Consider the following 23,486-nt stretch of genomic DNA (forward strand, 5'->3'; position numbering starts at 1 on the left):
TGATTACTGTGCAATTGCATATGTCTAGTAAAAGGCATTGAACTGTGCTTTTAAAATAGGTACATTTATTGCATGTAAATCATATCTAAATGGACCCGTTAGCTAGCTGAGACATAGACCAACCGAAGCTGGTCCCTGGTAGTGGCAGGGTTTCTTCTCCAAGATCAGGTGGGAGGAACATAAATCCAAGTTTTAATTTGACTGGAATTTGTATTTAAGTTATGCAGGAAAACCCTCCGTGTTGCCTTTAATGAAGTGTCTCAAATGTGACTTCAGTGCACACTTAATGTACGTCTAATGAGATTCTTTGGCCAGCTAATTATTAAGCATGTTTAATGGGGTTTAACAATTGCATACGGATGCATAGAGGTTTTCACATAGATTTTTCCTTATCAAAATACCCTTAAGATAATGGATTTATCCCACATAGATTGTCTTTGAGAAGAAAAAAATCATTAGATACTCCTACAATAATGGTGCTTATATTTCTAACAGTTATTAAAAACCTATCCTATTAACATACATAAGTCATTACTATTGACATTACATATGGATTTTGTGATTCCGAGTGACTATAATATTTTAAACAGATTTAGGCAAAGCAGGACATTTTATGAAACCTACTTTATTTTAGAAAAGAAACAAGGAGAAAAATCCTAGCTTTGTGTTTGGGGCAGACAGGAACAAGCCTGCAGGTCATTATAAAAGAGATTTTACAGAAATGTAGCCATTTGGAGGCAAAGCCTTAGTCAAAAGGAGATTTGTCTTCTGGAGTAATGGAGACTGGGCATTAGTGTAAATTCTCTTGATAGGAGCCTGAGAAAATTAGAGTTACAGCTGAGCCTCTGACAGGCAAGGACTCAAGTCCTACACTTGCTGCTGATTTCTAAGAAAATTTAACAGGCAGGTTGTGTCTCTTCACCCCAGTGCCTCCATTTCTTCCTTTCCAAACCTCCCTAGATCTACAAATGAGCAGGTTTGCCCCCCTCTCTTCCTTTAATTTCTGTGCTTTCATTTTATTAGCATCCTTCCTACATGGCATCATAGATGCTGTGGCTCATACTCCTGGCTTCATGCTCCTCTTCTGGAATCACTTTTATGAATTCTTTGGAAATAGCCTAATTTTTATGTTAGGTTTTGCTGCAAGCCCATGTAGTCACATGCCCCATCCAGTGGGTGAGAAAATGAAGTGGTCTTTATAGACCTCATTCATAAAAAAAGGGGTTGGTCTGAAATGTTCTTATTCAATTTCTTTTTTTTTTTTTCTGTTTTATCTAGAACCTTCTTTGCACATGTTGGACAAGTTTTACCTCTTAATCTAGACTTTGCTGTTTTTATTTGAATCCCCTAAAACAGAAACTTGACTGTGTAAAAGTAGTATTGACAGGCTGAAGAGATGACTCAGTGATTAAGAGCACTTGTTGCTTTTACAGAGGACCTGAGCTCTGCTCCCAGTGCCTACATTTGGTAGTTCATAACAGCCTGTAACTCCAGATCCAGGGGATCCAGCACCCTCTTCTGACCTCCATGGGTACCTGTCCCCACAAGAATATAACACACAAACATACACAGAGAGATATGCATGCATGAATAAAAATGAAATCTAAACAAATCATTTCTTTCCATTCATGTTATGTTTTTCTTTATTATGGAGTTTCTTGTCCTACATAGAGTCTCAGTTCTCTCTCTCTCTCTCTCTCTCTCTCTCTCTCTCTCTCTCTCTCTCTCACACACACACACACACACACACACACACACACACACACACACACACACGTATCCGGTAACGAGATAGGAATACAGGAGCATGCAAAGAGTCCATGGTAGAACAGGTTTGCTTGTTTTCATTGTTAAAATTATCTGTGCTGTATTCACTTTATTCTCCTCATTCTCTCCTCCCTCCAACTCCTCCTGCCCTCTCTCCCCTCCCTCAAATCCATGGCATCTTATTCTTTAGTATTGAATCTACTGAGTCCCTTTGGTGTTGCTCAAACTATGGAGGTGATCACTTGGTCTTTGATGACCTATCAGGGGGCTCATCCTTGCTGAAGATTGGCCCTCCCTCTCTCAGTAGCCATTAACTGCTTGTAGCTCTTCAGCTAGGCATGGAGCCTTGTGATAGTCACCACATTCATATTGCCACATCAGCTGGTGTTGTTACTTGGGTATTGTTTCATGGGTACAGCTTTGCTGTCGTATATAGAAAACACTATCTCAGAGCAGATGTCCTGAACTTCTGGCTCTTACACTCTTTCTTAGCCCTTTTCTGCAATGTTGCCTGAGCCTTAACGTGTGGTGGTTATGTTGTAGATGTACCAACTGAGGCTGGGTACCCCACTGTCAGTTATTCTCTGCATTCTGAGCAGTTGTGGCTTTTTTGTCATTGTGGCTAAATGACCAATATGAACAGTTTATCAGCTGGGGGAACAAGTCAAGGAGAGAATAGAACTTTTTCTAAAGCTGGGGTGACCTGCTTCTGAGCTATGGGGTATGATGAGCAGCCACACTATGCCATAAGGGAAGTCTGTGGTGGTCCGTCCTCATCCGTCTGTGATCTGGAATGAGGAACAGATAACTTTAAAAAGGCAAATGAGGGGTTGGAGAAATGCCTCAGTGGTTAAGAGCACTGACTTTTTGCCCAGAGGATCCAAGTTTGATTCCCAGCACATGCATGGTAGATCACAAACACCTGTAATTCTGGCTCCAGGGGATCCGGTCCCTCTTCTGGTCTCCACGGGCACTGCACACTCATGATGCACAGATATAAATGCAGGCAAAGCACCCATACACATAAAAAAAAAAGTAAGTACATGTAAAAATGACAAAGGATAGAAAAGTAAGACCATTGCCACCTGTTTTCATGTCCTGTGGAAGTGGAAGAGGCATTGGGATGAAGGAAGAGGTGGTTGGCTGGGGGCCACAGCACACTGGGGATGCTCAGTGGTCAGAGAAACCTCAAGAGGCCATGACAGCAAGCTGAGAAGTGACCAAGGAACTTTTAAGTCATTGTGATATTGAGTCTCACTTGGGGCACAGCTGAGAATCTATGAGCCATTGTGTTGTTGACCCTGTAAGTCACAGTTCCTATGGAACTTCCTGCTTCCTGAAATGAAGTGTGTGTGTGTGTGTATTGGCTTAAAGATGTGCCATGGAACATGAATAGAGGTTAGAGTACAAATTACAGGACTCACTTCTCCCCACCCAACATATGAAGCTTTGGATCAAACTCAGGTCCTCATTTTTAGTGGCCACTGCCTCTACCCACTGAGCCATCTTGCCAGTCCATAACCACTCTCTTTTACTAATACTCCTTAAGTTCCAAGCACCATTCAATGTTTTTGTCTGACTTGAGTTTCTTGATTTGCCGGCACATCGACTGATCTGTCTTGGACCGTGTTTGTGAGTGCATATGTTTATAGGCCTAAACAGGCCTAATATCTTTGAAGATACCCACACTGTGGAATTGCAATCCATAATAAACAATCCATAATCTAAACCTGGGACTGAGGTCTAACCTCCTCGGGTGATTTCACCCTATCACTGTATCTGAGGGACCACTACAAGGACATGAAAACTGATTGCTGCCTGTGTCTCCCTCCTGAGGGGTTCTGATATCTCAGACAGGAGTTACATCTGACTGGCTGGTGCTTAATCAGCCTGGGTTTCAAATCATTCCACAGTCTCCAACCTCCGGAGTCCTGGGATCTCAGAAATATACAATGATTTGGTTTTGATGTGCCTGAAGTTTCTCATATAATGACAAAGCCCTTGGACAGAGCTGGTCACCACCCTAGTCTGCTAAATTAGAGCAAACCTGTAGCCTGGTGTGACTGAATCCATGACCTTGGATTATCCAGCTGAGAGAATCAACCATAGATGTTTTGTTGACTGCATTGGGCTTCCAGCCCTCCCGTGGAGTCCAGCTTAATTAAATGAAAAAATAAAAATAAAAGCAGCAACAGAAAGTGGAGATGGTATGGACATCTCTCTGAAGGAAGATCCCGCCACAGATGCTCCTGTACTGAGTTTAGTTACTGTCAATCAGTGACTCTGTGCACACCATGCCTTGTGGATTTGATGAGATTTTCTTGATGTTGCTAGGAAATGTGGGGGATCCAGAGCTGTCTACAAGGATCTACCCATGGTATAGTTTGCAACACGGAACAAAGTTCCTTGAAAATACAGCCATGGTGTAGATTATCTGTTGAGAAATGGGAATTGATTAGAAGTGATTTCACAGTGGATTCAAGAAACTTGAGTTAAGAAATGGCATGTTCTTCAGTCTGACGGGCCAGGAAGGCTTGACCATCCTGCCTGGGCCTGACAGTAGCAGTAAAGCAGGGGCTGGAGAGATAGATATGTGATGCCCCTTGCAGCAGCGGGGATCTTCACTCCGGTAAAGCTGGGCTTCTTGACTTCCCTGCAGAGAATAGCTTGAGGATGAGCCAGCATGAGACAAGAGTTAGAGTTTATTATTGAAAATTGTGTGTGTGCTGAATTCACATGTGCAGCTGCCCTGCTGGGTCCAGAAGAATACTGTTTCCTTGTAGTTATCCACTGCCTCTGGCTCTCACAATCTTTCTCTCCCTCTTTCTGTGATGATGCCTCATCCTTGAAAAGATACAATGTAGATGGTATATTTAGGGCTGAGCATTCTGCAATCTCTTGTTAAGCACCATCTATTGCAAAAAGAAGCCTCCCTGATGAAGGTAGAAGGATGCGCTAACTGCTGACTCTAACCATATATATTTATGAGTGGTTTGATATTGTGTCCATGTAGCAGTATGCTACCAGAAGTTCTCCTGGAAAGGCCTCTGATTTGCCTGGCCACAGTTTCCTGCTTCCAGGAACAGTGCCAGGAATTGGTTTCAACTTGTGGAGCATGGATTAAATCTAGTTAGAAAGTGATTGGTTACTCTGGTGACATTCATGCCACTTAGTGTTCTTATTTAAAAATATCTTTCTCTAAGGAACAGCTCTATGTCAGTGGGCTTTGCAGTATGTTAATCCAACTGAAATTCTCGACTCAGTTTCTGGGGGGCTCCAACCAGACTCTGAAATCAGGAGCTCTGTTCCCTTCCAATGTGCCCTTAATGTTTCTCGTCTTTCTTTCTGACTTTCAAGCTTGGCTATGGATGTAAAAGGCAGTGATGCAATAATGAATGGTTCATGCTTTGTTTTATTTTTAAGCATGATCCTGAGAGGAATAAATCTTATGGTACAAGTCAACCAGACCTGGGCTTTCCAGGTGCTTTTCTGTAATGTGGCTACACCTCTCATGGTGATGGCTTGAATACCAGTACTTAGGATGGATTGCAGGAATGTGGCTGCATCTGTGATGCATGTTGGCAATAGGGGCAACAAGCACTCTGATAGGTATGAGACCGGCATAAGGAAGCAAAGATAGATGATGACTCTGAGGTCTGGGGCTTTCTCAGTCAAGTAACTGTGGGTACCACTTTCTTCATCTGGCATGCTGACAGAGAGATGGTTTCAGGAGAAGCATTTGAGCCCAGAAAGTATGAGACACCCCAGCTGTGATGCATTTGAGGACGTGGAATATAACACCAGAGTTCACAGGAGATATCTAAGGAGAGTCCCAAGCCTGGAACCAGCCAGAACATCAGTGTCACTAGGTTGGCTGAGATGGTCCTCCCAGCTCTTGTCTCCCACAGCAAGGTTTACCTACCCAGCCCACAAACAATTGGGAAGCATGGCTGCCTTGCCATGGCAGGCATATCTGTAATTAGAGCAAGACCAGCTTCCACCACTGCTAATGGGGATCTCTGTCTGAACTGGATGTTCTGCCTTCTTAGCATCTCACTCAAAGAACTGAAGAAGCTCATACAGATAGCAAACTGGTAAGGAACTTTATTCACAAGGAAAGTGATAGTACTGATTTCAAAGAGCCAGAGTACTCAAGAGTCCCTGTACAGCTTCCAGCTTCTTTTTATGGGACCAAGAGAAGGATTCAGTTGCTTGTGATGGGATATACATGAGGCATTGATCTTGATTGGCAGGACTGGGTTACATAAACCTCCATTAACTGAATATGTCCCTTCCCATGATGCATCTGTTTGTAATTATAGGTCTACACCATCATCCATAGTCATAATACTGTAAATAGAGGGCTTTCTCTAAAACTTCACAGAGTGTATACTTTACCTTGCTGTGCGAGCATCCAAAATTGGGTCAGGCTGGGTCGGCCCACTGTGTCTAATTCCCAGATGTGTTTGAAACTAAACCGTGAGTTCCTGAAGGGTAGAGCCACTTGCTGCATGGCTTAGAGTGGGATGTGCATGGAGCGTGATGCAGGTGGGGGAGTCCCAGGTTGATACATCCATGTATAGGAAAGGGCTGTAAGCATAGCTCAAATGGAGCGCAGTCTTGTGTTGCTGAGCTTAGTCTGTGTTTTGCATTTGTTACCTTTTGCTGCTGTGATAAAACCCCATGGTCAAGGCAGGTTATACATGAAAGAGTTTGTTTGAGCTTATGGTACCAGAGGGAGAGTCCATGACAGTGAGGGAGACCTGGCAGCTGACAGCTGCAACCAGAAGCCGAAAGCTCACATCTCCACCCACAAACAGGAAGCAAAAAGGGCAAACTATAAGTGGGTGAGGCAATAAACCCTCAAAGCCTACCCCCTAGGGATGTATTTCCTCTAGTCAGGCTCCACCTTGTAAAGGTTCCAGAACTTCCCCCAAACAGCACCACCTTCTGGTGGTCAAATGTTGGAATGCATGAACCTATGGTGGACATTCTTAAATAAATTGCCTGCCTCAAAACTTTGATTAGGAAGAGGGGTTTAAGGATTATTTTCCTTTTCTTCAAAGCCTATGACTTTCATCTGATTTCTACTTTCTCTGGTGGGAGGACAGTGGTAGTTCAGGCTCAGGAAGTAGCAAAGAAGATTGGCTTCTCCCCCCACAGTCATCCCAGCCCAAGGAAGGGCAAGATGGCTGACAACAAGTTCCCTTGGTCAGTGGCCCAGGGTGCCACATGGCTGACTCAGCCCTGAATTGATTTAGCTGCGTCTCCCAGAGTAATCTTCGTGGCATTCACCCTCCTTCAATTAGTGTGGGCTGCAGACATGCAAATTCATTTTTACATTAGCCTAAGAAAAACATAATTATGAAGTTGTCGGCTGAAGAGGAGGGAAAAAAAAGAACATAATGTCTTCGGGGGCCAAACTGAAGATGACTTTTGCACTTTGCACTGTTGGGGATTAGCCACGCCTCGGCACCCTCATTAGCATAGATGATCAGGCCGTGGTTCTGGCCCCAACGTGGGGCATGCTGAATCCTTGGGGCTGGCAGGTCCCATAAAAGGCTGCAGCTCTCAGCAAGGCCCGCTTTCAAAACAGCCCCCTTTTGCAAAGCACAGCCTCGGAGCAACCCTTTGATGTTTATTAATTCTGTCTGCCCTTCCCAAACCAATTGAATTAATTCCTTAGTCTCATGAACCGTAAAACTGATACGCTTCTCCGGGCGTACGAAAAATTCTGTCGCCTTTGACAATTTGACATGCATTTTTCTGTAGCAATTGAAAAGTGGATGAGAGCCCTGCTTGGTTAAAGGCTGCGGGCAGAGCTTCCCCTTGGCTTCAAAGAGTAAGACTTCACGCTATCAGGAAGGACCTATCAACACAGATTAAGTACTCATGCCATGTTTTGTGGTGCTACTGTTTTCGAGTGAAGTCGAGACTTCCTTTAAGAACCACTGTCAACATCCACAGCTGTCGGCCAGTGATCTGTATCAGCATGCCTCACAGCTGTTAGTCATGTTGTTAGTTTCCTTATGAATCGCTGCGTTTAGTGTTTCAGACACAAAGAGCAGAGCTCGCTTAAAAAACAAGATTGGGCTGGAGAGACGGTCCGGCAGGTAAGCGTGCTTGTTGCTCTTCCAGAGGGCCAGAGTTTGGTTCCCAGCACCCACATGGCAGCTCACAGCCCCCTGTAACTCCAGCTTCAGGGGATCCGACACCCCCCCTTCTGGCTTCCAAAGGTACTACACTCACATGTATATACACACACACACACACACACACACACACACACACACACACACACACAAATTGTTAAAAAAGGGAAAGAGATGAAGGAAACTCAGTTCTTACTCTCTTATCCTTTATGTTTCTTATAAACTTCAGCTTTAGCTGTTGGTTTGGGGTATAGTTTGCCTCCTGGTACATTACTTACATGGTACTATTCTAGAAGCGTCTAAATCAGGATCCCAGACTCAAAACATTCTAGGTAACCTTGAATCTCCCCCATGCAAAGTACCATGGGGCTCATGGAGAGCAGTTGCTTTCCCACCTGAGCCAAAGCCTGGATTCCTGAATCCCAGCACATCTGCGTGAGTGTTTCTATTTTTGCCCATTTCTCAGACTTTAAGTGTATGGTTTTGCTGGTTATGTTTTGTAAACTAAATACAAGCTACAGTCATCTGGGCAGGGGAAGCCTCAGCTGAGGAATTGCCTCCTGATTATCAGGTTGACCTGTAGGCAAGTCTGTAGGGTATTTTCTTGATTGATGATGATATGGGAGGGTCCAGCCCACTGTGGACAGTGCAACCCCTGGGCTGGTGGTCTTGGGTTGTATATGAAATCAGGCTGAACAAAGCCATGGGGAGCAAGCTAATAAGTGGCATTTCTCCATGCCTTTTGCATCAGTTCCTGCCTCCAAGTTCCTGCCCTAACTCCTTCATGATAGACTGCACACTATAAACTGAAATAAAACCTTTCCTCTCCAAATTGCTTTTGGTCATGGTGTTGTATCACAGCAACAGAAAGCAAATCAGGACAGTGGTCCATTGAAAAGAAATTCAGTCTGCAGGGTTAAGGAATCATGTCTATGGGCTACATTCAGTAAACAGAATATACGTTATTTATAAACTGAGTTTGCCAGAATTGGGGGGGGGGGGACGACAACTGGTTTGTTCATCAGAAGTCTAGAATTCTCTTCTACATTTCAAAACACAACAGAGTCAAGATGGGCAAGAAATACCCGCATCGTCACAGCAGGGAGGAGCTAAAAGGCATCAGGCTCTATGGACCCAGCCAGACACACAAGACCACAGTGTGATTCAGTTCATAGGTCACAGTCATAAAGAAGAAATCCATGGGCAGAAATTAGGTGACCAGCTGAGGCTGGAGGTGGGGATGTGTGACAATAGCCAAAAGATACGTAGTTTCTTTTGGATACGATAAAATTATTTTAAAATTTCAGCTGTGTTGCACAGGTCTGTGCATAGGTTAAAAATCCAATAAACTGTTCACTTTAAATGATTGGACTGTATGCAATATGCATTTGACATCCAACTAACTGTCCCCATATCATCAGTATGGAGCTGAAATCAGCTGGCCTCAAATTCAAGGGTACGGTATATCCTCAAAGTATCAGAAAAAAATACCTCGGCAAAGCGCAATTCAAAAGTCAAATTTATGTCTACCCCCCAAGAACCTCCAGGGAGATATTGTCATTGTTTTTATTCAGTTGTTTGACCGGGTTGTTTTTTGTGCTGTTTTTAATGCTGTTTTGTTTGTAAAACAGGATCTCATATAGCTCAGGCTGACCTTGAATCCCTCTGTAGCCAAAGATAGCCCTGAATTCCTGATCCTCCTGCCTCTACCTCCCAAATGCTGGGATTACAAGTTTGCACCAATGCACCTGACTGCCACGTTCCTTTTTGACATCCTACTCATCCCTCCCACCAGGTTTTGGGGCCATGCACTCCATGGTGCCTACTAACACTTAAAAAGGAAAGAATCTATTCCTCATGGAGTGCCCTGGGTCACCATAACCCACCTCAGCCTCACGCATACAGGTAGAGAAACGCTGGGCTCCCCCCTCCCTGTTCCCTGCTGATTCCTCTATACAACTGTGATCTTGAGAATGAAATTGACTTAAATCCTTAAGCTTGTTAACTTGCTTTTGTCTTACTCCTGGAAAGGACTGCGCACACCCATTGTGTGGGGAGGAGGCTGATCCTGACCAGCACAAGCAAGCGCACATGTTCAGACAACATACTAACAAGCCAGGGGGTGGGGGGGAAAAACCATGTTGGTGCCATAGCTTTATTCAGAATATGCTTTGTTGGCAGAGATGAGGTCATTTTTATTATCCTCATTTTTGCAGCTCTTGTAGCAGCTAATACAATAAATAAAAACACATGCTTGACCACACTCTTGAGGACCCCCGGAATGCACAAGCCAGCACTTTACCAGCTTTCTCAGCTCAGCCCACCCCACGGCAGTGACATAGTGCCCCCCCCACCCCCCTTTCTCTCCTAAGTCAGAAATTCCTTCTGGAGGGATTTCGGTAGTGCTATCTAATCAGCTTAAGGAGTTAATTAAACAGCTGTCACTCCATTGCTTAATTCCAAAACTAGATGCTAAGATTTGAAAGTAGAGTTATGCAAAACCAAGACTTGCTGTAGTGATACTGGGAGAGTTCTCAGACAGGCCAGGATAAAAGGAACCTGAGTCGCTGAGAGCAGAGGGTCCTGGGGGGGGGGGGGGGGGGAGGATGCCTGATTTCCTCTGCTGAGGCTGGGCAGCTAGGTAAGGGTTCCTAGCGCCTCTGTCCTTGTCAGACTTGGGAGAGTATCACAGTGGCATCTGTTTTATTCCAGTTTTCACAGGAGGTGGGTCAAACAGCAAAGTCGGGGTTTCACATAACAAAACATTTCTCCTCTGCAGAAATCCAGACATGAGCAAACTGTCCTCATATCTAAAAGGTCAGAATTGGCTGGAGCTGAAACTGTCCCTGGGAGGTGGTGGTGCACACCTTTAAACCCACACTTGGGAGGCAGAGGCAGGCAGATCTCTGTGAGTTCAAGGCCAGCCTGGTCTACAACATGAGATCCAAGACAGCAAGGACTACACAGAAAAACCTTGTCTCGGAAAAACAAAAACAAAAACCTATCCCCTTGGAATCAGGTGTGAGAGTCTCCTTACCAAGTGATGTGATCACCTCAATCCCCCAGGTACAGCCTGAGTTGGATCCCAGCTCAGCCACTGTCAAAGGCAAACAGTGTAAGAATGTTCTAGTCGGGGTTGAGGATTTAGCTCAGTGGTAGAGCGCTTGCCTAGCAAGTGCAAGGCCCTGGGTTCAGTCCTCAGCTCTAAAGAAAAAAAAAAAAAAAAAAGAATGTTCTAGTCCTTTGAGATGCTCAGACTAGGACCTTGAGGCTCTGAGTACCCCATGGAGAGGCCAGGAGTGGAAGCCACTGAGGAGGATACCCATCTGCATCCTCCTGAGAAAAGCCTAATGAGGATTTGATGGGCATGAAAGAGGCCAGGAGGTGATGTCTTTGTGTGCCATTCACCCATCTTCACTGGGGACCACTAATGCTCGAGATACTGAAGCAACATTTACTTACCTTGCACAGCTGGGGAGCCTAGATTCCGTTTCCCAACTTGAGCACGTGATGCCACTGCCTTACACGGCTGAAAGGACGCTCACAAATCCCAGGCCACTCATGCAGTGCGGCCTGCAGGACCTGAAGCCTCCAGCTGCTCATCGCTGATGAGACATCATATGTCCCAGGTGGAGTACCAAGTCCATGGCTTGGGGGGGTGGGAGCTGTGAGTAAGAAATGCTTATTTCCTTTTTTCTTTTTTTTTTTTTTTTTTTTTTTTTTTTTTTTTTAGCTGAGGATTGAACCCAGGGCCTTGTGCTTGCTAGGCAAGCGCTCTACCACTGAGCTAAATCCCCAACCCAGAAATGCTTATTTCTAATCCTAAAGTTGACATCTACCTGAGCGGTGTCCACAGATGCTGAGAGCCACTAAGGGGACAGGGAGGTCCCATCCCCATCCTGGCCTAAGTCCTCATGGAGCATGAGCCCCCCTGAATGTTGCAATAGATTATAACTCTTCCATGGCTCCTTTCTTCTTCCTCCTCCTCTTCTTTCTTCTTCCTTCCCTCATTTCTCTAGCCTCTTCCTTTTGCCAAGAACATATTGGATCCATATAAGTCATTGCATACATTATGATACAGTTAATAATAACCAACCTTATTGAAAACTTAATAACATCAATCACTCTTAAGAGCTGAGCTCATTAACTCACCCCGTTCCAATGGATGCAGTCTGGAAACCTGATGCCCAGGCTGATGAGAGCAAGGTGCCAAGAGATTCAGAGACTTACAAAGTCAGACATTCAGGAAAGGACAAAGCAGGGGCTATATAATACAGGAAATGGAACCCAGAGGCTGCACACTGACACATGAACAGACTCCGCTGGACCATTCTTGACTTTCAGAATGAGGAAACTTAGTTCCCAAGAGCTCATAGTACCTTAGCCAAGGTCATTTGGCTAGCACTTTGTTCATAAATCCCCCCAAGCTGGGATTCCTTCTTCCATACCAGCTCCCAGAGACCAGGCATGGCTGAAAGTCTACATGTCAGGTAGAATATGTGAATGCAATAAAGACCAGCACACTTTGGGCTATCACTAACGTCATATCCTAAGGACCTTCACATACACAGCCCTTAATTCAACACGGTGACTGGGAGCATTTGTGAGCTTTGTTCTACAGATGAGGAAATGGAGGCACAAAGCTGCCACTCATTTGCCAGGAGTCACAGAGGAAGCAGGAGCAGGAAATTTGGTCCCTGCAAGCTCGGGCATCAGTAGGTGACAAGCTGAAGGATGGCCAAGCACTTTAATCTCTCAAGGTGGGCAGAGCCTCGAGAACCATTATACATGTTCACATAAAAAACCAGTCATCCATTTTCATTTCTTCCCTGCTTCAGGCTAGGTGGCTCCTGACCAGGGTCCCTTGTCTGACACGAGGTGGTGTTTGGGGGTCCTTACAGAGAGCTCATTAGTCCCATATCTGGCAGGTTCCTATTGGGCTTCCACTAAGCCTGCTAATCAGGTCCCTCTGTATGTGACTCAGGATTTCCCTCAGCATGGCAGCTAAGTCCCCAAAGCAAGCACCCTTGGGAAAAAGCCAGGCGGGACCTGCATTGCCTTGTATGGCCTCACCTTAGAAGTCACAGTTTCCTAGACTTCATCCATCTGTCCCTGAAGCCAGGTATCATTGAAGGATGGAAGTCAGACTCAAGCTCTCTATGGCAATACCAAAGAACTATTTGGAGGTCAACACATTATCTCATTTCTTCCGAGCTTTATTGAGTTTTTATTGACAAGAAGATGCTCTGAAATGTGTAGGATGGTGGTTTGGTTACATTCTGAAGTGGTTGCCATCATCAGAGTAGATAATAGAGCTGTCAGCTCACATAGATTGTTTGATATGGTTACTAGTGTTAGGACATTAAGCCGACTCCCTTGACAAATTTCAAGTATCTAGAATGTTCCCACCAACCATAACCATCTCCAAAGTGCAATTTGTAGACTCTGCGTTCTGATCTCCCCAATACCTGATTGGAACAGTTTCCTTGAAATAATAGGTGTAGCCTGTAAAGAGACCCAACCAAGAATCTGTAAGGTGACTAAAGGAGAGAGAACTAAAAGCAGGAGAGACAGCTTCTCATTGATCACACCCTCAATTAGTATTTACGTGATGATGAATTCCAAATATCAATTTGACACAACCTAGAATCCCACCTCAAAAGGCTGAATAAGGGACCACCTCGATGAGATTGGTCTGTGTGCACATCTGTGAAGGACTGATTTTTCTTAATTAGGTTGAATGAGGTTAGAAGACACAGCCCACTATGGGCAGTACTATCCCCTAGGTTTGAGTATCAGGCTGTGTATGAGTAGAAAAGGTGAGCTGAGCACTAAGCATGTATGTGTGTGCATTCTCTCCCTGCCCTTGACTGTGAATGTCATGTAATTAACCATCCGTCTTAAGATCCTGCCTCCATGATGGACTAAAACCAGAAATTGTGAGCTCAAATAAACCCTTCCAGCCCTAGGTTTCCTTTCACAGAGCATTTATTACAGCAGCAGCAATGAAACTTGAACAGTAGATTAAATCTCCATGGAGACCAGGTTATACAGCACATTATTTCAACCCATAGGAGAAGGTTCAGAGTCTGGGGCAGGCGAGTTGGGATTGAAGAGGCAGAAATGGGCATGGGGATATTTCACAAATGCTTGTGAAATATCTGTTCATGGACTATTGAGCAAGTGTGATATTTTTAACAGTGAACATGTGCGGCTTTGATAAAACAGTTACATTCACATTAGGAAGAAGGAAAAAAAGAGAATAGCCAGGCGTGTCTTGTTGACACAGAGAAGCCAGCCTCAGTGGGAGGCTGGTGAGCAGGCTGCTCTGCTGGTCAGACTCCTATTGCTCCCTGTGAGGTGGAGGAATGGCCTTATTTCAGGATGACTGCTAAAATGCAGAATTCTCTGCGCTATGCTACTGCCACTAAACCCAGGCACCCATGCACTTGATGAAGCAGAGAGCGGTTTGTAAATCTGTATGTGTCACAGGCATCAGACTGAGTGATGTTTCCCGCTGGTGGGAAGAGGCATGGGGCTTATTTATGGCCCCGCAGTCTTATTGCTAATTAGATCTACTATCTCTGTGGTCATCTAATAACTCTCGGTGTTTAATGTGGTAGCCGTGAAAACCTCCCGACTCAACATCCTGACAGTGTTTATTGAGGGTGTGCGAGTCCAGGATGGTGAGAGCTTCAGAAAACAAACAAAATGCAAGGACAGAATGGTGAGTGATCGCTCTGCTTGTTAGGTTATTTTTCCTCCTCTTTTATTTATTCTTTGTGTCTTTCATATCATGCATCTTCATCCCATAATTTCCCTGTCCCTTCGTATCCACCCTCTGCCCTTACAACCTCCCCTGCCTCAAAAAAATAAAATAAAATTTAAGACAAAAAAAATGGGAAAATATCAATCTAATTATGGAAGCTGTAGTGTGGCATAGTGAGTAAACCCTTTTATCTATACATCTTTACCTGCAAGTGTTCATTACAAAGAGTCATTGGTCTGGTTCGAGGCTGCCAGTTTGCTGGGTTATTGATCTTTGATGGGAAATGAAAAGTTTTAAGAAATCACCCACACTTAGGAAGAGCAGAGAACACTGGACCACAAAATGACTTGGGCTGGGTCTACCCAAGAAGCCAGAGCAGTAGGTCATCACCAATGCATGGAGCAAATTCTGAGGTTAGGTATTCTATTACTCAGAATAGATCAAGTTATATGGCTGTAACAAGTCACTTCCAAATCAGACTGTCACAGGACAAGAAAAACCTGGTCACTTCTCCTCTTGCCTACCGAGGTTAGCAGGAGGGTCCTATCCATAAACTGACTCAGGTTATCTTGGGGGTGGTCCTCTGGAACCCAATTCTTCAACCTTGCGGATTTGCCACAATAAACACTTCGATAATTTCATACATGTATAAAATTTATCTTGATCAAATCCACCCCATTCCAATTGCTTTCCTCCCAGTATGTCCCCACCTGCCTTTAAAAAAAAATGACTCTCTGTGTTCAATGAAGGCTGTCTACGTGTTCATGAGTATGGGGCACCCTACCAGTGACCATACTCCCGAAGAAAAATAGCTGTCTCTCCTTCCGAAGTCATCAAGTACCAATAATTCCTCAGCTAGGAGTGGGGACCTCATGGTTCCCTCTCCCATTCACGCTGGAATGTGGTCTGGCTTGATTTCGCACAGGTCTTGTGCAAGCTACCGTAGCCTCTGGGCGTGGATGTGTTCATCAGCTGCGTCTTGTCCAGAGGACAGGATTTCACAGCTCCTCTCTCCATTGTCTGCCTCTTACATTCTTCCTTTCCCTCTTTTCAATATCCCCTGAGCCTTATGGGGTTGATATTGCTGTCCCCTTTAGGGCTAAGCATTCAGAATCGCTCACTCTCGGCACTCTGGCCAGTTTATACATCTCTGCGCTGACTGCCGCTCACTGCAGAGAGAAGCCTCCTTAACCAAGGTTGAGAGCAGCCTGGTCATTCTCCAGCAAATTGATAGTAAGGCACTTGACCCCAAGAGAGCGGTATCTGTAGGGTAGATGGCTCTGCACACAGGGCTCATGGCCGAGTCTGACAATTTGAGTTTGAGTTCTGTACTCCTCAGAGTGGAAGGAGAGAACAGCATCTCAGAAGTCATCTCCTGACCTCCACATGCATGCCATAGCACACGTGCCCACTCCACACATATTCACACACACACACACACACACACACACACACACACACACACACACCCCTGCATGCATTGTGTGTCTTTGCAAATAAATAAATAAATGTACATTTGAAAATTAAATTAAAGTGTGTCCAGTGGGGTTTTGGGAGGCCTGTGCATTGAGTTCAGGAACGTTCCAAAGTGGAGCCTTGTCTTTTAGGATGAAAATAGCATATGGCAGAGGTCATATCTCAGCCAAAGGAGCCGACTTGCTGTGAGCTCGTGAGGGAGGGAAGAAGTGTATCACATTAGAAGCAGGCTTGCAATCAGGGAGGTGGCGATGTCATCTGGGGACAGCTGCTACTCTGTCTTCACAGGCAGTTAAGATTCGGCGTGAAAATCAAATTCACAAGACTATTTACAAGATTTGTCCCCATGGAAGGTGCCTCAGCTCTCCAGAGCTTGAGTTTAGAGCAGGGACACCCTGATCCAGTGGCCTCAAGTCAATGGATAATGGCGGCTGAGTCACGGGACACCCGGCTGGCCCTGCCCGTATCTAACCGTCCTGTTATTAGATCAAGAAGGGCCAGGCAAGCTCTGACTTTACAGAATGCAATAGGGCTTATTGCTGAAAAGACTCATGGGAACACTGTCAGAGAATGATCAGCTGCAGCAACACAGACATGCCAGGAACTAGGGTGTGGAGGCTGTTGCTGTGCAGAATCTGAGAAGGGTGTGTCATGTGTAGGGAGCGAGTGAAGTCCTGAGTGAATGTGTGTTGTTGACAAACACAGGGCCGTGTCAAGGACCTTGGAGCCTTGGACTCAAGGAAAAAATGACACAGCTTTCCAAGGATGAGGCTCAAGGGAATTGTAAATCCTTCTGGTCCATGTTCACATGTTGACAGTGTGTGTAGAAAGGTCCACCATAGCTTCCCCCCAATATTTATGTCCTTAAGACTGCTCCCCTACAGAGATTCATCCTACTGAGATTGGCTGAACCTGCCTCCTTGCTCAGATATAATAACCCCACCTCCCTGTTTGCCATTATATAAACATGTATATTGTATATATAATAAACAAGATGCTGCAGCTTGTCCATCAGCAAGCCCAGTCCACATAATCCCAGCTTTACTCTGTGTCTGTGTATCTTTTCTTCATGCCATCTCTGCCCCTGTCAGGTCAATCCCTGAAGCCATGAAGCCTGCGTCCCTGTGAGGGACAGCTAGTCTGGTTTTCAGTCCAGTTCCAACCCGATTACACTGCACCCTGCAACTAGACCAAATCTCTGCCTCCTAGAAGAACAAACGCATTGTCTGTTACCCAATCCCCAAGTGGAGGAAGATGGCAAGTGCAAGGTCTGCCGGACTCGGTGGAGTGCAGGTCAGCAGACGAAGATTTGAGCTAAAGCCAAATCTCTGATCGGATCCCTCAAAGAAGAGTTTGGTGGCAAAATGTGTGTTTTTTATGAGTTTGCAGGAGTGAGGGAGTTAGTTTTATACCTGCACATGCTGCATGGTGGGGGAGGAGGCTGTGGGTGTGTGGTTTCAGCCATAATAGCATTCAGGAGGAAGCCTGCAAAATTGCAAGGAGGCGAAAGGAGGACAGAGAGGAGCAAGGTCACTCGTCACCAGTCTAAGCTCCTCCAAGTTGGATTCATTGTATATAAGGTTCAAGCGATTTATGTCACCAATGCAAGTCTCCCCTTCATTTCTTCCTTAGCCTTGTGGCCTTGGGCAAATCACGTACCCTCCCTGTGCTGTCTAAGGAGCAGCTATGTTGCCTGTCTCCTCTGGTGATGTGAAAATTGCTGGATCAATACTTACAAGGCCCTGAAGAGAGTGCTGGATACATAGTAAGATTCATATATGTGCCAGCCGGTGGTGGCGCACGCCTTTAATTCTAGCACCTGGGAGGCAGAGCCAGGTGGATCTCTGTGAGTTTAAGACCAACCTAGTCTACAGAGTGAGGTCCCAGGACAGGCACCAAAACTACACAGAGAAACCCTGTCTCAACAAAACAACAACAACAAAAAAGATTCATCTATGTTTGCCGGACACAGTATTTTAGTTCTGGATTTATTCAATCACCATCGCCGTTGCATCCTCCCTACAAAAAACAGGTGTTGACAGACATGGCCGCTTGGCATCTGGCTGGTATCAAACACTTGGCTTCCTGTGCCCAGGTGAAAGGCGGAGAGCTGTTTGCAGGGAGGCAGGAAGAGGCCTCGGCACATGCCAGGGTCTGGTCACTTGGGGATTGGATAACGGACAATGTTTTTGTCTTCCAGGAGGCAGAGATACTGAACACAGCCGTCCTCACTGGGAAGACAGTGGCTGTCCCCGTGAAGGTGATCTCAGTGGAGGAAGATGGCACAGTGCAAGGTCTGTCGGACTCGGTGGAGTGCAGGTCAGCAGACGAAGACGTGGTTAAGGCAAGTGGACAGTTCCTCTCCGCTGCAGAAACCCATAGTTAACACGGGTATGGGTGTTTATCCCCAGCTGGATCTGCAGGGTTCCTCCCATTCTGGTTTTCCTGCCACTTAAATCAGGAGTTTCTCCCAGCCCAAAGCCAAATAGGGCAAAATACTGCTCTAGCCCATGCCTGGGCTGTGAGGCTTTTCTTCTGTGTCTTTGTTGCCTGACATTGATCTTTTCCAAGACCCTGGGAACCCTGGGAAGTAGCAGTGGGATGCAGTGACCATACACCCGCCCTCCCCACCACCCCACGTGCCACCCCACAGACTAACAACAGAGGTTTCTTTCCACCCACTTGGACTGTAAAAGAATGGGAAGAGGAATCAGGACCCAGACTGGTATACTTGCAGCCATGCTCCATGATGCATTTACAGGCTTGTGTGAAATCGATAAAGGAATAAAGTTTATGATTACAGCCAACTTTGATTTACAAAATCAGCCACTGGAGAGAGGAGCTGCCTCCCAACCCCTGGCCCTCCCACACAGTTCTACAGGAGGGAGGGACACCACACACTTTGCCCATCCCTCTGTTCTGTTCCCTGGCTCCATCCTTCCTCCCAAGCTCTTCTTTCTCTTTTTAAATTGCAAGCAAAAAAAAAAAAAAAAAAAAAAATGATTCAAGGCAGAGGCACGCTGGGAGAAGCCCGAGGCCAAGGACTCCATTCTGGCTGTGCCAGGAATCTCTCAGCAAGGCTCCAGACAGCAGGAGGGAGTGGATTTTTGTAGCTGCCTTGCCCCACTCCACAGTCAGAGCCATGGTGACAGATGTCTCACCACATCCTTAGAGTGAACAAGGATGGTGAGAGAAGTTTCTAGACATTCCTGGGGCTCCCTTCTTACCAAATCCAGAACGAATATCACACAGGGCCCTCTGGACAGGAGTCACTGGTAGCCTATCTTCTCCAAAAAGAACCTCTAATGAACCACCATCTCTAGCAACTTAGGAGGCAGTCAATAGATGCAAATAGAATCTTTGCCTAGTTCGAGTTCCTTCTCAGATGCCAGGACAGACAAAAACAAGAGGCACACTTAGCCAGACCTGAGAGAAGGCAGATCTGCAGGAGAATGGCACAGTAGTGTGGTACTTTACATAACATGCCACCCCAACCTACTTCTTCCAGAATCTTCTTTACAACATACAGCCAGCCAGTCCTTCAGTGTCCCTGGCCAATGTCTCAGCTCATCTTGATTTCTCTCTTTCTGTCTCTCACATCCAATCTTCTACAAACCTTTCTGGGGACCCCTTCCCCGACATTCACATCCAACAGCTCTTCTCCGGGATGGGGCTCATCCTGGTCCAGGACACTGTGGATTCTAGATCCAGGGATGGCCCTCTCCTCTCACTCCCACACTCAACCATGCTCATGTGCTTTCCCCACCTCTGCTTCAATGCAGCAGCCAGGATGGTCGGTGACAACCCAACAGCATCACTCATCAACTGAGCACATTCACTAGCTTCCCTTCTAGCTCAGCGGTACCCAGTCTGTACACCTCACACCAGCCTCAGACTTGTTATGCACCCTTACTATCCACCATTCCAGCCACCCAGAGTCTCCGTGGGTCTTTTGAGGCTAAGAAACCCCTTTCCACCTCTATATCTATGTCTTCCCTCGATAACTGTGTGCCCTGTGCCCTCACTTAGCTTCCCACAGAGTCCTTTGCTTTCCAGCATTCGTGACGTTGTCATGGATACCTGGCACTGTCTTTCCCACCTGCTTACATTTTTGTTCATATATAAATACATAGTGAAATGTGTACCTATATGATACACATCATGTTTAGTTATGTCCATACATAACACATTATATATAATGTAATATATATGTATATTTATACACATACATATGTCTTCATTGACTTCTCTCATCAGAATATCAGCTCCATGAGGGAGAATGTTCTGCTTTATTCCGTTCATTGTTATAGTCCCAGCACTAGCAACACCTGGCACAACCTGAATAATCCACAAATACTTGCAAGGTGAACGAGTGAATGACACACAGCTGTTCCTCCAGTGGTGATGGAGTTACCTCCTGACCACCGCTTGCTTCCAAACAGCCAGATAGGATAGTTCTCAGACAGAAATCAAGAGTGACTCAGGGGGGGTTGGGGCTGGCTGTCCTAGGCTCTTGAGTGCCCTGGGCAGACCCAGACACTTGCATCTCCAAGCCCCAAGAGCTACCAACCTGTTGCTCTAGGCTGGAGAAGCCAGAGACTCAAACTATCAGGACTTGGTTTGGAGGCTTCTTACTGTAGGCTTTAGCCACCAGCGGTTGGCAGCTGATGGAACCCTTAGCTGGCTGCTGCAGCAGCAGCAACAGCAGGCTGCCTGCTCATGCTACAATTCCTGGATAGCTGGGAGGCTCAGCTCGTGCAGAGAGAGCTCTTGAATCTAGTGTGTCCGAAACTCCTGGCCCCTACGGCTTGCCAGTTCTCTGGGATCTGCATGGCCACCAGAACCTACTGTTTCTCCTCTATGACTCCTTACAGCCTTGGCTTTCTCCCCTCCCCCCTTCTCTCTACTTCTGCCACTCCTCATTGCCTCTACCACCTCGGCCTCTCACCATTTCTACCCTAGACGCTCTATGGAACTCTGAAATCATCCTCCTATTGCTGCTGCTGCTGCTGTAATCACCACCTTTTCCCTCATCCTACCTCTCCACTGCACCGTCTCCACTTTGTATGACCAGCTCCTTTTGCTCTACTAACCACTGAAAACAGGCAAGAAGACACCACTTACAAAAAGCCTTTGATTGAGCCCAATGTTGCAACACCAGGGCACAGCCCAGGAATGGGGCTTCTGAATGACTGGATGAAGGAGTCCAACCTTCTTATATAATCACAGAGAGTGCTCCCTCTGGTACTCCTCTGGCCTGGTTGGGAATGGCTACTGAGGTTAACTGAAGCTTGTGATAGCAGAAAGCTCTCGCTCAAGCTGTCTACACAGTTGTGCCCGGGGCAGCGCCCCCTGGAGCCAGATTTGTGCATTGGGAGCAAGCAGCTGTGGTTGCTATGTAGCTTCCTCAAGAACGTCTTGCAGTGTCCAAAGCAGCCTGGCTGTCATGAAGTCTGGCCTCTCAGCTGATAGTCCTCTGCTAAAGCAAGCCATCCAGGACACCAAGAAGGGGCCTGGCAGCTGTCAATCAAGGAGCCTAATTAGCACAGCCTCCAACATCTTAGCTTCCTTAAAGGAAATAAAGCATGAAAAGGGTTCTTACCATGAGGGCAATTGACATAACCAGTGCTTTGACAATCTTCAACAACACACTAGTCTTAGCTAAGAATCCTTGGGGAAGTGGCTTCATTTTATCTGTCTCACCATTGTTAAGTCAAGAACGTCTTGAGTTAAAACATATTTAATAGCCTTAATCCAAACAACATGCTCTGCTCCTGCCTACCTGAGCATTCACATCAATCCACAGTTGGGCAGAACCTTGGAACACAAATGCTATCTGTCTTATAAAAGCATGTTCAATATTTCACGGAACATATTGGCTACCTTATAAAGTAAATGTGCCAAGTAAACGGAGCCCTGTGGAAAATGAGTTATATACCCTGTAACAGCTGAACAAGAAACTACATGGCATCAATAGAGTACCATGTCACAGGCTGCCAGCCCAGGAAAAAAAAATCAAAATTAACATTTAAAGTAATATTTCTATTGCGTGTGTTATCACTTCCCCACTATTATACAGTCAAAGAATCCTTAGGCAGAACATCCTTCAGTTTGACTCTCTGTAATAACAAACAAGAAACAGTTAATGAAGTTACAACACAGTCCTCAGAGGAGGAGCTTAAACTAAGACAGAAAGGATGTTGTGCTAGTGACTGGGGCCCAGGACAAAAAGCAACTTAAGGAGGGGGGGGCACTTATTTTGGCTCACGACATGGTGGAGAAATTTTGATGACAGGGGTGACAGCTGGTCACATTGCATGCACAGTCAGGAAGCAGAGAGATGAATGCTGGTGCTCAGCATCATGGGATGGTGATGCACACACATCCAGAGTGGGTTTTCTCACAGTAATTAACCCAGTCTAGAAGTTCCTTCATGGACAAGCCCAGAGGCTTGACTTCTAGGTAACTCTAGATCGTATCAAGTTGACAATCAGTATTTTAAATTTTGTATTATGTTTATTTATCATTTCTGTATGTATGTATGTATGTATGTATGTATGTGTATGAAATGTGTGCATATATGTGGAGGTCAGAGGACAACTTGCAGGAGTTAGTTCTCTCTTTCCACCATTTGAGTTACTAAGACAGAACTCAGGTTTCAGGTTTGAGGACAAGCATCTTTACCTGCTAAGCCAGCTCACCAACCTGACAATCAGTATTAACCAGTCTGCAAAACAGACAAGGTACCAAAGGGCAATACAGAGAAAGGACAGAGCATTAAGATGCTCAAGGCACACTGGTCACATCTACAGCCTGCAGCAATCATCAGTGAGTCCAGATGGCCAGCCAGCACTGGGTCCTCCTGGTCTAACCATTGGCTCAGAGATAGACAGAGTACCCAATCAGAGCAGCTGAGATGCAGCCTCGATGTTCTGGGATGAGCCTGGAGAAGGAAGGGGCTTCTATCCCTTTGTTCTTGGGAAAGACACCTAAGCCACTCTCAGAGATGCAGAGGACACAAGGAAAAATGGCAAACTCCACATTCTATTTCACATCCATCAACAGCTCTTTGCAGCCGGCACATGACACAATGCTCCAGTCCCCCAGCCTCCCCAGCTGCCACTGTACCACTCTCCACATCACAGATGGTGACAGTCACCCAGAACACACGATGCGTCAGTGTCGTTTGGGATCCTTAGAGAAGCATCGACCCACCTGTTCAGGCTCTTGGAAACTTCTGGATAGACACACCTTCTCTCTTCAATGCCTCAGACCCTTTATCTTCATTAGCATCCTCCCAGCCTCAGTCAGACCCAATAAGC

General features: G+C 45.8%; 1 protein-coding gene across 2 annotated transcripts in view; it reads left to right on the forward strand.

The window, feature by feature from the left end:
* The window catches only part of Tmem132d (transmembrane protein 132D), a 627,566-nt gene that overhangs the window by 524,949 nt on the left and 79,131 nt on the right, over nt 1-23,486 (forward strand). For both annotated transcript variants that reach the window (XM_036172409.1, XM_036172408.1), the window contains one exon: nt 18,365-18,508. In XM_036172409.1, the coding sequence (XP_036028302.1) occupies nt 18,365-18,508 (144 nt within the window). The remainder of the gene's footprint in view (nt 1-18,364; nt 18,509-23,486) is intronic.

The sequence above is a fragment of the Onychomys torridus genome, chromosome 22 (assembly GCF_903995425.1).
Source record: "Onychomys torridus chromosome 22, mOncTor1.1, whole genome shotgun sequence".
In the NCBI taxonomy this organism is placed as follows: domain Eukaryota; kingdom Metazoa; phylum Chordata; class Mammalia; order Rodentia; family Cricetidae; genus Onychomys; species Onychomys torridus.